The sequence below is a fragment of the Cynocephalus volans genome, chromosome 16, assembly GCF_027409185.1.
Source record: "Cynocephalus volans isolate mCynVol1 chromosome 16, mCynVol1.pri, whole genome shotgun sequence".
Lineage (NCBI taxonomy): Eukaryota > Metazoa > Chordata > Mammalia > Dermoptera > Cynocephalidae > Cynocephalus > Cynocephalus volans.
In genome coordinates this window covers 3,194,161-3,206,382 of record NC_084475.1, presented here as the reverse complement: position 1 = coordinate 3,206,382, position 12,222 = coordinate 3,194,161, and the positions used below count along the sequence as shown (strand labels likewise).

Below are 12,222 nucleotides of genomic sequence, written 5' to 3'. Positions count from 1 at the left end.
TTGTATTTGTATTATTCTGAGTATTCTATTCAATTTATATGATGGTAAAAGATTGGGGAGGAATTTCAAATACAGTTTGTGATTTGGTTTTCTTAGTGATGGCCCCTAGTTTCCATGATTGAGTTTTTATGTTTTTAAAAACAAAACTGTTTCTAAGATATGGCCTAAGGGACTGGCTAGTAAATCAGTATCTCATGCTTACTTAATTTTATTCGTTTACTGGTGACGTCTGTCTTCAAAGGATTTTTATTGAAATTTTAAAGTGATTAGTTATACTTATTTAGGCTTATTCCTGTTTAAGTTAAATGAACTTTTCTACACTAAGCTTCCAATAACTAAGTAATTGAACAGACCATTTAAACTGTGAGTAAAAGCCGGTAGAAATTAACCAAAACATTGCATTCAGATATTTTATAAATTAAATTATAAATATATGAAAATTGTCATTTTCTCTTTACTTGTATCAAATTTGAATTAAAGAGGTTTAAATTTATGATCCTGTATAAGCAATAATCTTTAAATTGACATATTATTCACATACTATAAAAGTTATCCTTTAAAATGTGCAATTCAGGGCTGGCTGGTTAGCTCACTTAGAGCATGGTGTTGGTAACAGCAGGTGTAAAGTAAGGCAAATCATAACTAAAGCAAAAATGTTATTTTAGTTATTCTAAGTTTCCATTTATATTGTCAGAGCTAGGGCTCAGACCCTCCAAACCCATTGTACAGACTGGGTCCCCAGACCCTTCACATGCAGGTCCATGCTAGGTAATTGGGAAAGATTCCAGGAGTTGGCAGATGACATTAGCTCAGTCCTCAGCTTCCTCAGCGGCAGCAGCTTACAGGTCCAGCAGTGGCAGTGGCCTTGCAGAGGGTCCCGGGGACACTAGCAGCAGCAGCAGCCGCCTCCAGCAGCAGTAGTGGCCTCCCCATGGGGGGGTGGACATCCTGGGAATGGGAGGCGCTGTGGACCAGAGCCACTCATCCTTATACTTAAGTCCATAACCCAGGACACCTGGGTGCACATGCGCAATTACACTAGACGATAACCAAGAACACCTGAGCGCATGTGTCTGTTTACATCAAATGCTGGCAAGATTCTGAACATCTTAGGGGCCCTGACTATTTTTCTTATATTTTCCCAACACCAAGGTTAAGGGTTTGATCCCCATACTGGCCAGCTGCCAAAAATAAAAACAATTCAGTGGTTTTTAGTTTATTCACAACGCTGTGCATTCATCCATGTAAGTAATAATTTAATGTAAGGTAACTCATAAAATATGGATTTGGGATGTATAGCTTTAATACATTAACTTTTAATTTTTAAGAAATATAGTAGATCTTACTTGTCATCGAGCTGATGATTGAGGGGAAAGTAATTTATCTCTTCTGTCAAGTTTCTGGGACATTTAGATGGAGAACAGAACGTTATTTTTAAAAGTCTCATCTATATCAGGAAAGCTTTAATTTATCTTGTTTATGATCAACTTCAGTATAAAATATTTCATCCTTAAAATAGATATGACAGCCTGAATTTACTTATTTCGTCCTCCTTAGAATTATTTTTCTCATTGCCACTGAGTTTCTCTGAGAACAGATCTTTATGGAAGATAGGAAGTGGGTCCTTATTAGAATATCAGATTTATAAGCTTTCTTACCCTCAGCTGTTAGTGGTGATCATTGTTAAAGTTTCAACCACGGTTCAGCTGTCTTTTGTTTTCTACTCTTTAATGAAAACTTGTGATCATATTTCATACCTTGCTGTAGTTAGGATTTAGTAATTCACTGCTGTTTTCAGTGTTTTAAAATGAAATAATGCAGTCTTACCATTTTATTTAAATTGTTCCCATTTGTTGTTTCCTTTACAGTACTCTGTGCAAAAAACTTGGTGAAAAAGGATTTTTTCCGTAAGTAGATTAATTTTAAATTTAAATCTTGTATATTATTTATAGTTTTTTTTGGATAGCATTTTCAGAATTGTCTGGTTTAGGAATTTCTCTATTCAGAAATATACTCAGTGTCATTTTATGAATGCTTTGATTCAGAGCCATTTGGCATCACTTTTTTTTTTTTTTTAGAGGATTTTGTGCTTTTAGCCTTAGCTCCTTTTGCTTTATCCACCCCTCCCACATATTTATGTAAGTGTGTGTATGCAGGTGTATAAATACAGACATGTAACATATGTTAAAGGTGTGCATGCTGCTAGATTTCTAGAAAAGGTTTAAGAGATTATTTTGTAAACACTTTCTTTTTAACATTTTATGGGAAATTTTACCCAGGTATTCAGGATTCATTGGAAGAGTCATTGAGCCTGCTTGAAATTTCCAGAGTGTAGGAAAGAAATCTCTGCCACATTTGATCATAGATGCCCTTATGTCTCAGACTACAAAGCAGAAGTTTGATTCCCATATTTGCAGTCTATTTACCAATCTGTTGTGAAAATTTTTGTGGCTTTAGTTAGGATTAAGTTTTGTGAGAAAGGATTGTGAAGTACCCCTCACCCATGTTAAAAAATGTTTATCCTAGTTGTCTGGTTGGCTCAGTTAGAGAGCAGTCCTGATAAACCACTGAAGTCCGGGGTTGCTATACAGGCCAGCAAAAAAAAAAAAAAAAAAAAAAAAATTTTTTTACCCTGTAATATACTTTAAAATACCTTTAAATTATTGAATGATATCATAAAAAATGATATAATTTTTAGTTAAAAAAATACTTTTAGCTAACAAAGTTTTGTATGTAAAATATTTGAAGTTAGAGAAGATTCATTCAATTCATTTTAAATCCAAGTACTTAAATTCCAGCCAGCAAAACAGGCTATGTGTGCTGTCTAATTTAATATGACATTAGATAATTTTCAGGGATTTGATTAAAAGAAATAATAAACTCTTGATATATTTTAAAATTATACTTAATTCATTCCACTTGAAATCTTCCTAGAGTAGAACCTGACTTAAAGTTTATGAAATAACATAGTCTTATAAAGCTAGATAGTTGTACATTTTTATGAGATCTTTATATTTATATGGGAAAGCAGTTAAATAGGATAATTTGGAACATAGTAAGGAAGAAAATTATAAGTAATCTTCAATTTATGTACTGTGTGCCCTACATCCTACAGCATGTCACAGTAGGAGAGCCCAGTGGCCACAGAACTCCCCATCTCTCCCTGCTGCTGCTCAACTCCTAACCAAGGTGTACTTTTTTTTTTAGTCTTCCTTGAGGTTGATCTGAGGTAGGATTTTTCCTAGTGAGACTGCAAGGTGGCAAATAGGATCAGATAGTCTGGTGACAAGGAGAAAAGGGAGAAGATCACTCTTACAGCTGCTTTTGAAATACCCTCTAAGATATCTGCTCAGGTTTTGAAGATAAAATCTTCAGTTTTGTCTCCCAGCCTTCCTTTTCAAATTCTTTTCCTTTCTTCACACTCCCAAGACAGCTTCTGGCTTGTGAAGTATCTAGGTATTCTTGGGCTGGCTGGTTAGCTCACTGGGTTAGAACATAGCCTCATAACACAAAGGTCAAGGGTTTGGTTCCACATACTGGCCAGCCATCCCCCCAAATAAATAAATGAAATAAAATATCTAGGTGTTCTCAGAGTTTTCCTAGGAAATCTAGAGGAATCTTACTTTAATTCTTTGTAAACCTCTGAAAGCCAAGTATTATCCTTATGTGCTCTTTATCTGTCCTTAACTTCTAGGTGAAAGAACAAAGGAAATATTTTCCCTTTTTCGTTGGTGTAGGCAGTAGAAATTGATAAAAAAAAAATTTTAAGAGTGTGAGCTTGCTTTAGGGGTAAGAAGATTAGGGGGAACTTCGTGCTTATCTTTAAAACTCAGAATGGGAGACACTTAATGGCCTGAGAACGGAAACAGGAAAGCCAGTCCTTAGGCCTTCAGAAGGGAGCTAGCCAGGGATGGAAGTACCTTCCAGGTTCACATTGGCCAAGGACCCAAATGCTTGCTGTGGTAGATTTAAGTATGTATTTAGGGATATTTTTGACCTGTCTGTAAGTTGAGGGTTGCCCACATTAATTTCAGAGGAAAATAATAGTTCCTAAATTCTTTAATTAAATTAAGCGTGTGTTTACAGATCAGAGTGTAGTTTTCATTAATAGTAAAACACAGTCAGGTTTTTGATTGTGATTCGGTTTAAATTGTGTCGAATGAGAACACTAAATTTTAATATGGAGCATGACTATAGGGTGATGAAATAGATACATGTGTTTTTCACTACATGAAATAATCCACTGCTTGTGTTGTCTTTTATAGAGAAATTTGTATGTGGGGTAATACTGTTTATTCCAGGGCACTACCCTGTTGAGAAAAATTTTGTTAACTCATATTTGGGAACTGTTTTCAAGCTTGTTAGCTTTTAAAAATAAGTTATTTCCCTCTTCCCCCAAAACTTTAGCAGAAAAATTTTCAAATATAAAGCATTAGATAAAAGAATTTTACAACGAACAACTACCATCTGGATTCTCCCATTAATTTTATCATATATCTAACCATTATCTAAGTTTTTTTTTAAGAATATTATCACTATTATCAGATTTTTTTCTCTCTTTTACGCAGCATTAAAAAAAAAGATTTTGTGTGTAAGATAATGTATTAAGGTGTTTTTTAGGAGCCAAATCAAAGTCACTCAGAACTGAGATGGGTTGGTTATATATTTTATATATTTTATATATTTATATATTTTATATAACCATATATATTTTTTCAACCAATATATATATTTTTTATATATATAATTTTTTTTTTCCTCTTAGCCCAATCAAAAATAAAGCTTTGTTTTCTTTGGAAAGTAACTCACTTTTAAGTTGAAATTTTTGTTTCATTGTTATTTGTAGCTCATCAAGTAAGTGCCTTTGTGTAGTAAGGAGATTCTTGAGCTTTAGCCATTTTATATGACTCAGAAATGGTGGGGAGAAGTGAGAAATTTAAAAAAAGAGAAAATACTTTAGCCACTTTATATTTACAACTAGAAGTCTCACTAACTTCAGAAAATTTAATAGCTTTTGATCACATTAGAGTAACGTGGCTCTCAAGTTAAATTTTTGTAGAATAATATAATCAAGTTAGGTTGAAACCTAGGTATTTTTTAAGGTATACAGCTTGTATTTTGGTTTGTTTTATTGTTTAACAGAAACGAAACATAGGCTGGGATTCAGACTTTCCTACTTAAAGGATATGGAAGCCACATCTAGTTAGTGTGGAAAAAGTTATTTTTCTTAGTCCTTAATTCTTCAACTAGTTAAATAACACCCAGAGGGAGAGCTAGAAATATGATTTTTATTTTTTTCTAACAAATATACATTTATATGTTTATTTATTTAGATAGTAGAATCAAAAGAACAAGATAGAATGGATTCTTCCCAGGAGAAGAAGGTAGAGATAAAAATGCTCTTTCATTAAACACATTTACAAACAGTTAGGTGTAACCGAAATAATACAATAGCACTAAACTTCAAGAACAATATAGTTAAATAGATTTGATACCCTAACTTACCAAGTTTTGTTAAAACCTAACACTTAAATTTTGTTCTTCCCTTATTTATTTGAACGTGACAGATCACAGAATCATAGAATTGGAGAACTGGATAGGTGATTTGTTTGTTCTTGAATCTTGGCAAACTAGTGTCTTGACTTAAAAAAAAATTAGCATAGACATCAAGATGCAAAGTTTCTCCAGTCATCAGCACTCGCCAACATTTTGTTCTAGTACTTTCACCTGTCCACAGGAAATCTACTCTATCCCAGTATGTCTAATATCTAAATTGTCGTTTTTGTCTCTTTAGGGTTTTTAGTTCCACTTTCTTCTCCTAACTTTATTTTGTCAAAAGGACCACTATTTTCATTATTGCTTTGAGCTGAAAACTGTAGTGTCATCTTTGATACTATTATTAATTCATATTAGATCTTTCAGAGTAGCTCTCTTAACTGTCATTTCCTTTCCTTTTTCATGTAACATTCCTATTTGTCCTGTTGGATTATTACAACAGCTTTACGGGTGGTCTCTGTGCCTTTAGTCTTTCCTTCTCTTAGTCTACCCTGAATACCACTGATAGAAAAATATGACTGTATTTACAGCCATGCTCAAGAATCTATACTGGTTCCCTGTTATCTCTCTCAATCATTCCAAGCCCTATTTTCTCTGACTTTTAAGCCTCTCTTGCTGGATCAGTCTTATCTCTCCAACTGTATTTACTTTTATACCTTAGCACAAATGCTTTGGTGAGACTCACCAAAGCCCTTCAAATGTTGTCATACTCTCCTTGGTGCTCTTCCTATTGCTAGGAAAATCTTCCTTTTCCTATTTGCCCTTTAAAGCCCAGATTAGTCTCCCCTTGGTGCCCCCGCCAACAAAAAGCCCTTTCTTCATTGTTCAAATTCACACTGTTCTCCTGTTTTTCAGAGCTCTTATTTGTATGCACTATTGAAGCGCATAGTAAATGAGAGGTATAATATAGCATATTGATTAAAAGCATGAAGTCGAGAGCCAGACTGCATGGGCATGGCATTAGAATCTAAACTGTAGAGCCTGGCTCTGCCCCTTATTACTGTGTGACCTTGGGCTAGTTGATTAACCCTGTTGTGCCTCAGCTTCCTCATCAGTAAAACAGGGGTAATAACAGTATCTATCTACCTTACAGAGTTATTGTAAGGATTAAGGATATATGTAAAGCATTTAGAATAGTACCTGACACAGTATTGTTTACTATTATAATCAGTACAGCCAAGCACTTGTTTATTCTCAGGTTTTTGTTTTGTTTTGTCGTGTATGTTATTTTTATCTCCCCAATTAGATAGTAAGCTCTTTTATGGCAGAGTATTACTTTCTTCTGTTTCAGTCTCTCATCATTCATGGTAGTTATGTTGGTTAGTTTGATTTCTCTGTAGCTCATGTTCCTGTGTGAAAATCTCTAATAAGCTCTTTCTTTAAATGAGTTACTAGGGAGACATTTGGAAAGACAGAGCCAGAAATGTTTTAAGAATTCACTTTCCTGGGGTCAAAGGGCTGGTAGCAATTCATAAAAATTTCCACATTGTGAGGTAACCTCTAGACTTTGGTAGTTTAAACTGAGAATGTTTTGAGACAGGAACAAGAAGAAAATATAGTTTTGGTATTTAATGTAGGAGTGCTTTAATCTTTGTTTTAAAATGGACCACTTTTCATTTATAGCTAAATATTAAACTTTAAAAAGAAAGATTAGAATAATCTTTTGTAGCAAATGGTAATCTTTATATAATCTTCTATATTACATGTCAAAATATTCTTTAATTAAAAAAAAAAAATCTCTTCCTTTTTTCACAGGGCTTCCTGATCCATTTGCTAAGGTGGTGGTTGATGGATCTGGGCAATGCCATTCTACAGATACTGTGAAGAATACACTTGATCCAAAGTGGAATCAGCATTACGACCTGTAGGTTTAAATGATTAATTTGAAACGAAATATAGAATTATTATTATTTGATATAGTCTTTGAAAAGAATCACGGAAAATGATTTAAGTTTGATCTGTCGTATAATTTGGTCTTGACAGTAGAGGTGCAAAACCCAGTGGGAAGGTGCTTTGGCTTATTGATAGCTGCTTTTGAAAGATGAAGTACCCCTAATAAGCCTATGAAGAACAAAATGAAACCGGCTCACAGGATACAGCAGTCTTCCCCTTTTTTCTATTAAATAATGGTATTAATTCATTTTAGGCTAATTATAGGTATAAAACCAGAAATCAGAATCAGGGTGCATTTATAGGCATTCTTTTTGTTTCTGTGTGAATGGTTTCTTAATTTTAAGTTCTATTTGAATCATAGTAGTATTTGCATCTTTTAAAAAAGGCAAATGATTCTATAAGACTTTTAATGGAAAATAGCAGTTTTTCGCCCCATTCTCATTCCTGATTTTCATTCTTAAGGTAACTGCTTTAATAACTTTGGCTGTTTATTCTAGTGTTTTCTTCTGTCCTAGATAGCTTGTTTATTTTATAGCATCTCATTTTTTTTTGTTTTTGTTTTTGTTTTAAGTATTTTTACATTTCCTACTTTAGAAGATGATTCAGCTTTTAAAACTAATCTCTCATCCCCATCCCACAACACTTCCTTTCTCCTAGACCTCCAATATAATTCATATGAACCTTTTTGGTTAAATTATTGTTCTGTGTTTACATTATTGTGATTAAGTAAATATTCATAGCTGGGTCACATGGTATACAAGAATTACATTTCCTTTCTTGACAACTTTTTTTCCTGAAGCTAATAACTATCTTTGCCATTTGTTTAGTTTTCTATTTCATTACTTAACTACGGAACTCTCCTAGAGAACTAAACATTTCCTCTCCATGTCACATCAGGTATTACATTGGCTTTGTTTTTTTCTTGGAGATATCCCTCTTGGAGCCTCTGTCCTCTTGCTCCAGTCTGGTTTGGTGGTTCTCTAAAACCTGCTCCACATTTGTCCTGGGATTTGCCTTTATCATTATGTTGGGAATTTCCTTTGTATTTTCTAGGTCCAGTGACTACGTGTTTTGTTTGTTTGCTTACTCTCCTGTTTTGGTGAAGTCTGTCTTTCATTGTCATTTTGAGAAAGAGTACAGAGATGGGAAAAATTTTTTAGAGATATTATCTGAAAATATATTTTGTCTTCTTACTCGGTTGATAGTTTGAGTATAGATTCCTAAGTGAGATATCACTTTCCCTCCAAATTTTTAATACATTTCTCTGTTATCTTCTAGATCTAGACATGCACTGTCAAAGAGAAATACAATGTGAGCCACAATTGGGAGTTCATCTGTAATTTAAAATTTTCTAGGAGCCATATTTAAAAAACTAGGTCAAGGGTTCGGTACCCCATGCCGGCCAGCTGCCCCTTCCTCCCTGTGCCCAAAATAGTAAAAAGAAACAAAAGAAATTAGCATGATAATATATTTTATTTGATTCAGTATATCTAAAATATTCTCATTTCAACATGTAATCAACATGAAATATTAGCTAGTTTATCATAAATGTGTGTATATATTTACTAAGTCTTTGAACTCAGGGGTTTATTTTGCCCTTACAGCTCACCTCAGTTTGCACTAGCCACATTTCAAGTACTTGATAGTCCTTGTAGCTGGTGACTACCATTTTGGACAGTGCAGATTTAGAGTATTGCTGCTGGCATCCTGATTTTGGTCTTTCATGGTTGTTGTTTTCCACTGAAAGATTTCAGGGTATTTTTTTTATTCCTCTGTTACTAATACTTGTTATTTTCCTTTTAAAAAAATTATAACCATCCTAGTGTGTATGAAGTGGTATCTCATTGTGGTTTTGATTTGCATTTCCTTAATGAGTAAGGAGGAATATTTTCTCATGTGCTTGTTAGATTTTATTTTGCAGTTAATATTAGCTGGCTACCCAGGGATTTCTCTCATTTGTTTCCAAATGCTGTGTTGGAGGGAAATACTTTGGGTCATTTTGCAAAACCCTTGCCTTTAATTGGCTAAATCTACAAACAATAGTCTAGTTCAGTTTTAGCCAAAAATCCTGAATATATATATCATATTTTTGTCTATGTTGGAATATTGTATCCTCCAATAAAGATGTCCCTCACAATGGAACATCCTTGCAACTTCTTTATAAATCATGTATTTGTTAGTGAGGTTGAAGTTTTAATAGAACCTAGTAAAGCCCTCTCTTTAATTTTCAATTATAAAAGTCTTCATTTTTCCTTTTATGTTGCCATGTGTGTTATATTACATGAGGTTTCCTTAAAGTGAGAGCATATATTTCTCTAGGTATAAGAAATGATAATATTGCTGATTAATTTCTGGCCAAGGAATATTTAGACAGAATGTGATATGTACACTTAAATAACAAAGTATAATTCATAATTTTTAGTAATTCAGAGTTAGACTATCTTCCAGAAGGTCCGTAATTAGCAAATGTTTGTTATAGTTTAGTGGTGAGCTGCCCAACCTTTTTATATCATGTACACATAAAAAATATCATGGCACACTGCACTAAACAGATGAAGTTGGAAGTTGCTTAAGCCAGTGGTGGCTGCCCTGATGCCTAAAGGAATAAATATTTCAGCATACCTTTAAATGAGGTTAACTAGCTAGGAAACTGGTTTAATGTGATTTTTTTAAAAAAATGTTTGGGGTTATTTAGCTGTTTAATACTTGATTCTGGTTCTGGAATTTTGACGTAGCATGCAGTAGATACATGCCAAGATATATCTGGTAGGTGTATTTGAAATTAGGTGCATACATACTGAATGATATTTTAGTCCAGATGTTTTCATTTACAGAGACCAAATTCAAATTAGCTTAATTTTAAAAAAGGGAATGTACTGACTTATATAATTAAAAGCCCAGGGGTAGGCATGCTTTAGGCACAGCTGGATCCAGGTGTTCAAGTGGGCCTTCCATGTTCCTTATTTAAAAGTTTTCGTCCTCAGTGAAGTGATTTGGGCTTTTTTATATACTAGGTGAATTTTTCCAATATTGCTGCTTTACTGAATGATACATTTAAGATCAAGGTTGCTGGACCAAAAATTTGACCTCTTGGAGACATTGAAATAGAGTTAGGGTTCTTTTGATATAATTATGTTGTTATATTTTTACATGAGTTGATGCCATGTTAACAATTGGCTGTGTTATAGCTTTTACATACCTGCAGGTATATGTACAGACAAGTACAGTAACGCTTTTCCCTGCTCTGCTTGTCTGCAGGCAGTGAAGTGAAATCTGCAAGAGTCCTGCTCGCTCAAGGCCTGCATACAGGAAAGAAGCAGGTGAAAAGCGTTACAAACACCTCTTTTGTTCTACAGCATTTTAAAATATAACAGGTAGGTCAGATTTTTGGTCTGTCAGCCTTGACAATGCCCCTTGAAAATGAATAAGCCTATTCTGAGGTAGTAGGTCATGTCATTGAAATGTATTTAAAAGGTGACTTTAGGATTTTTATTCTTAGAAGTAATTGTTATAAACTCCCTTAGTGTAGTTAGACACTAGCTACTAAAATAGCTTTTTTGCTAGCATCGACGTTGCCTAGCCTGAGTAGCAGATGTGATAAAAAATTCTTTCTAGATTTTACTCTTTAGGATTTTAAGAAATTTAAATTCAATCCCATGGATTTATTGAACTCAAAAGATATTTTGCATGATCTTCCCATGCTCAAAACATATTTGTGACTTTAGAATATAAAAAGAACAACAGAAAAATTTTACACTACCTACCTAGAACTACCAAGTTAGTCATGCAGGATTTTGTTTTTTAGGTATATTGGAAAGTCTGATTCAGTTACGATCAGTGTATGGAATCACAAGAAGATCCATAAAAAACAAGGTGCTGGATTTCTTGGTTGTGTTCGTCTTCTTTCCAATGCCATTAACCGCCTCAAAGACACTGGCTGTGAGTAGATAGTAGTGCTTTTTCCAAAAAAAAATAAATAAACAAAAACCTACATCTATATATAGATATATAAAAGGGGTCCAAGAACTTAACTTCCTATGTGAAACTGAAACATTGGTAAGAATTCTGGTTTAAAGTTGTTTTGTGGACTTAAAAAAACCCCAACACTTTAAGTATGTGAAACCTAGAGCTGAATCAGAGTTGATGCTTAGCTTCCAGTGAATTTTTAAGTATTAAGAAATGGGGCTGGCTGGTTACCTCGGCTGGTTATAGCATGGTGTTATAACACCAAAGTCAAGAGTTTGGATCCCCATACTGGCCAGCCACCAAAAAAAAAGAAAAGAAAAGAAATGATATGCCTTTATTAATGCCCTTCTCTGGTTTTGGTGGATTTGTGCAAAGTGGTGAGTTTTTATATGGGTAATTTGACTGTTTAAGGGGAATTATTAGTGGATAAAAAATGATATGATATCTAAAACTGCTGTGACAAAATTAAAAGGTAAGACATTATTTTGAGTGTAAGACAGCTATATTATTTAACTATAGCTCAGTTTATTACCAACTTGGGCATTTAGAAGATTAGACCAAGATGAAGATATTAGAAATGATTTCCATAATTGATCAACAAGTTGACTTAGCACATATGTAATTCATGTAACCAGGTGACAAAGAGTCTTTTGGGGGATCTTTTCACTGGGACATAGATGGAAATATCTTTTTCAAAAGGTTTGTTTTTTTTTTTCCTACAGAATTCCTTTTTATACAATGTAAAAAATATTGTTAGCAATTGTCATGAGATTTTAGCCCAGATGCCTATGCTAAACAAACTCACAA

General features: G+C 33.8%; 1 protein-coding gene across 3 annotated transcripts in view; it reads left to right on the top strand.

Moving 5' to 3' along the window:
- The window catches only part of SMURF2 (SMAD specific E3 ubiquitin protein ligase 2), a 99,802-nt gene that overhangs the window by 48,651 nt on the left and 38,929 nt on the right, over window positions 1–12,222 (top strand). For 2 of the 3 annotated variants that reach the window (XM_063080701.1, XM_063080704.1), the window contains exons 2-4: window positions 1,869–1,907; window positions 7,312–7,420; window positions 11,255–11,388. In XM_063080701.1, the coding sequence (XP_062936771.1) occupies window positions 1,869–1,907; window positions 7,312–7,420; window positions 11,255–11,388 (282 nt within the window). The remainder of the gene's footprint in view (window positions 1–1,868; window positions 1,908–7,311; window positions 7,421–11,254; window positions 11,389–12,222) is intronic. The other variant, XM_063080703.1, reaches the window with a different exon arrangement.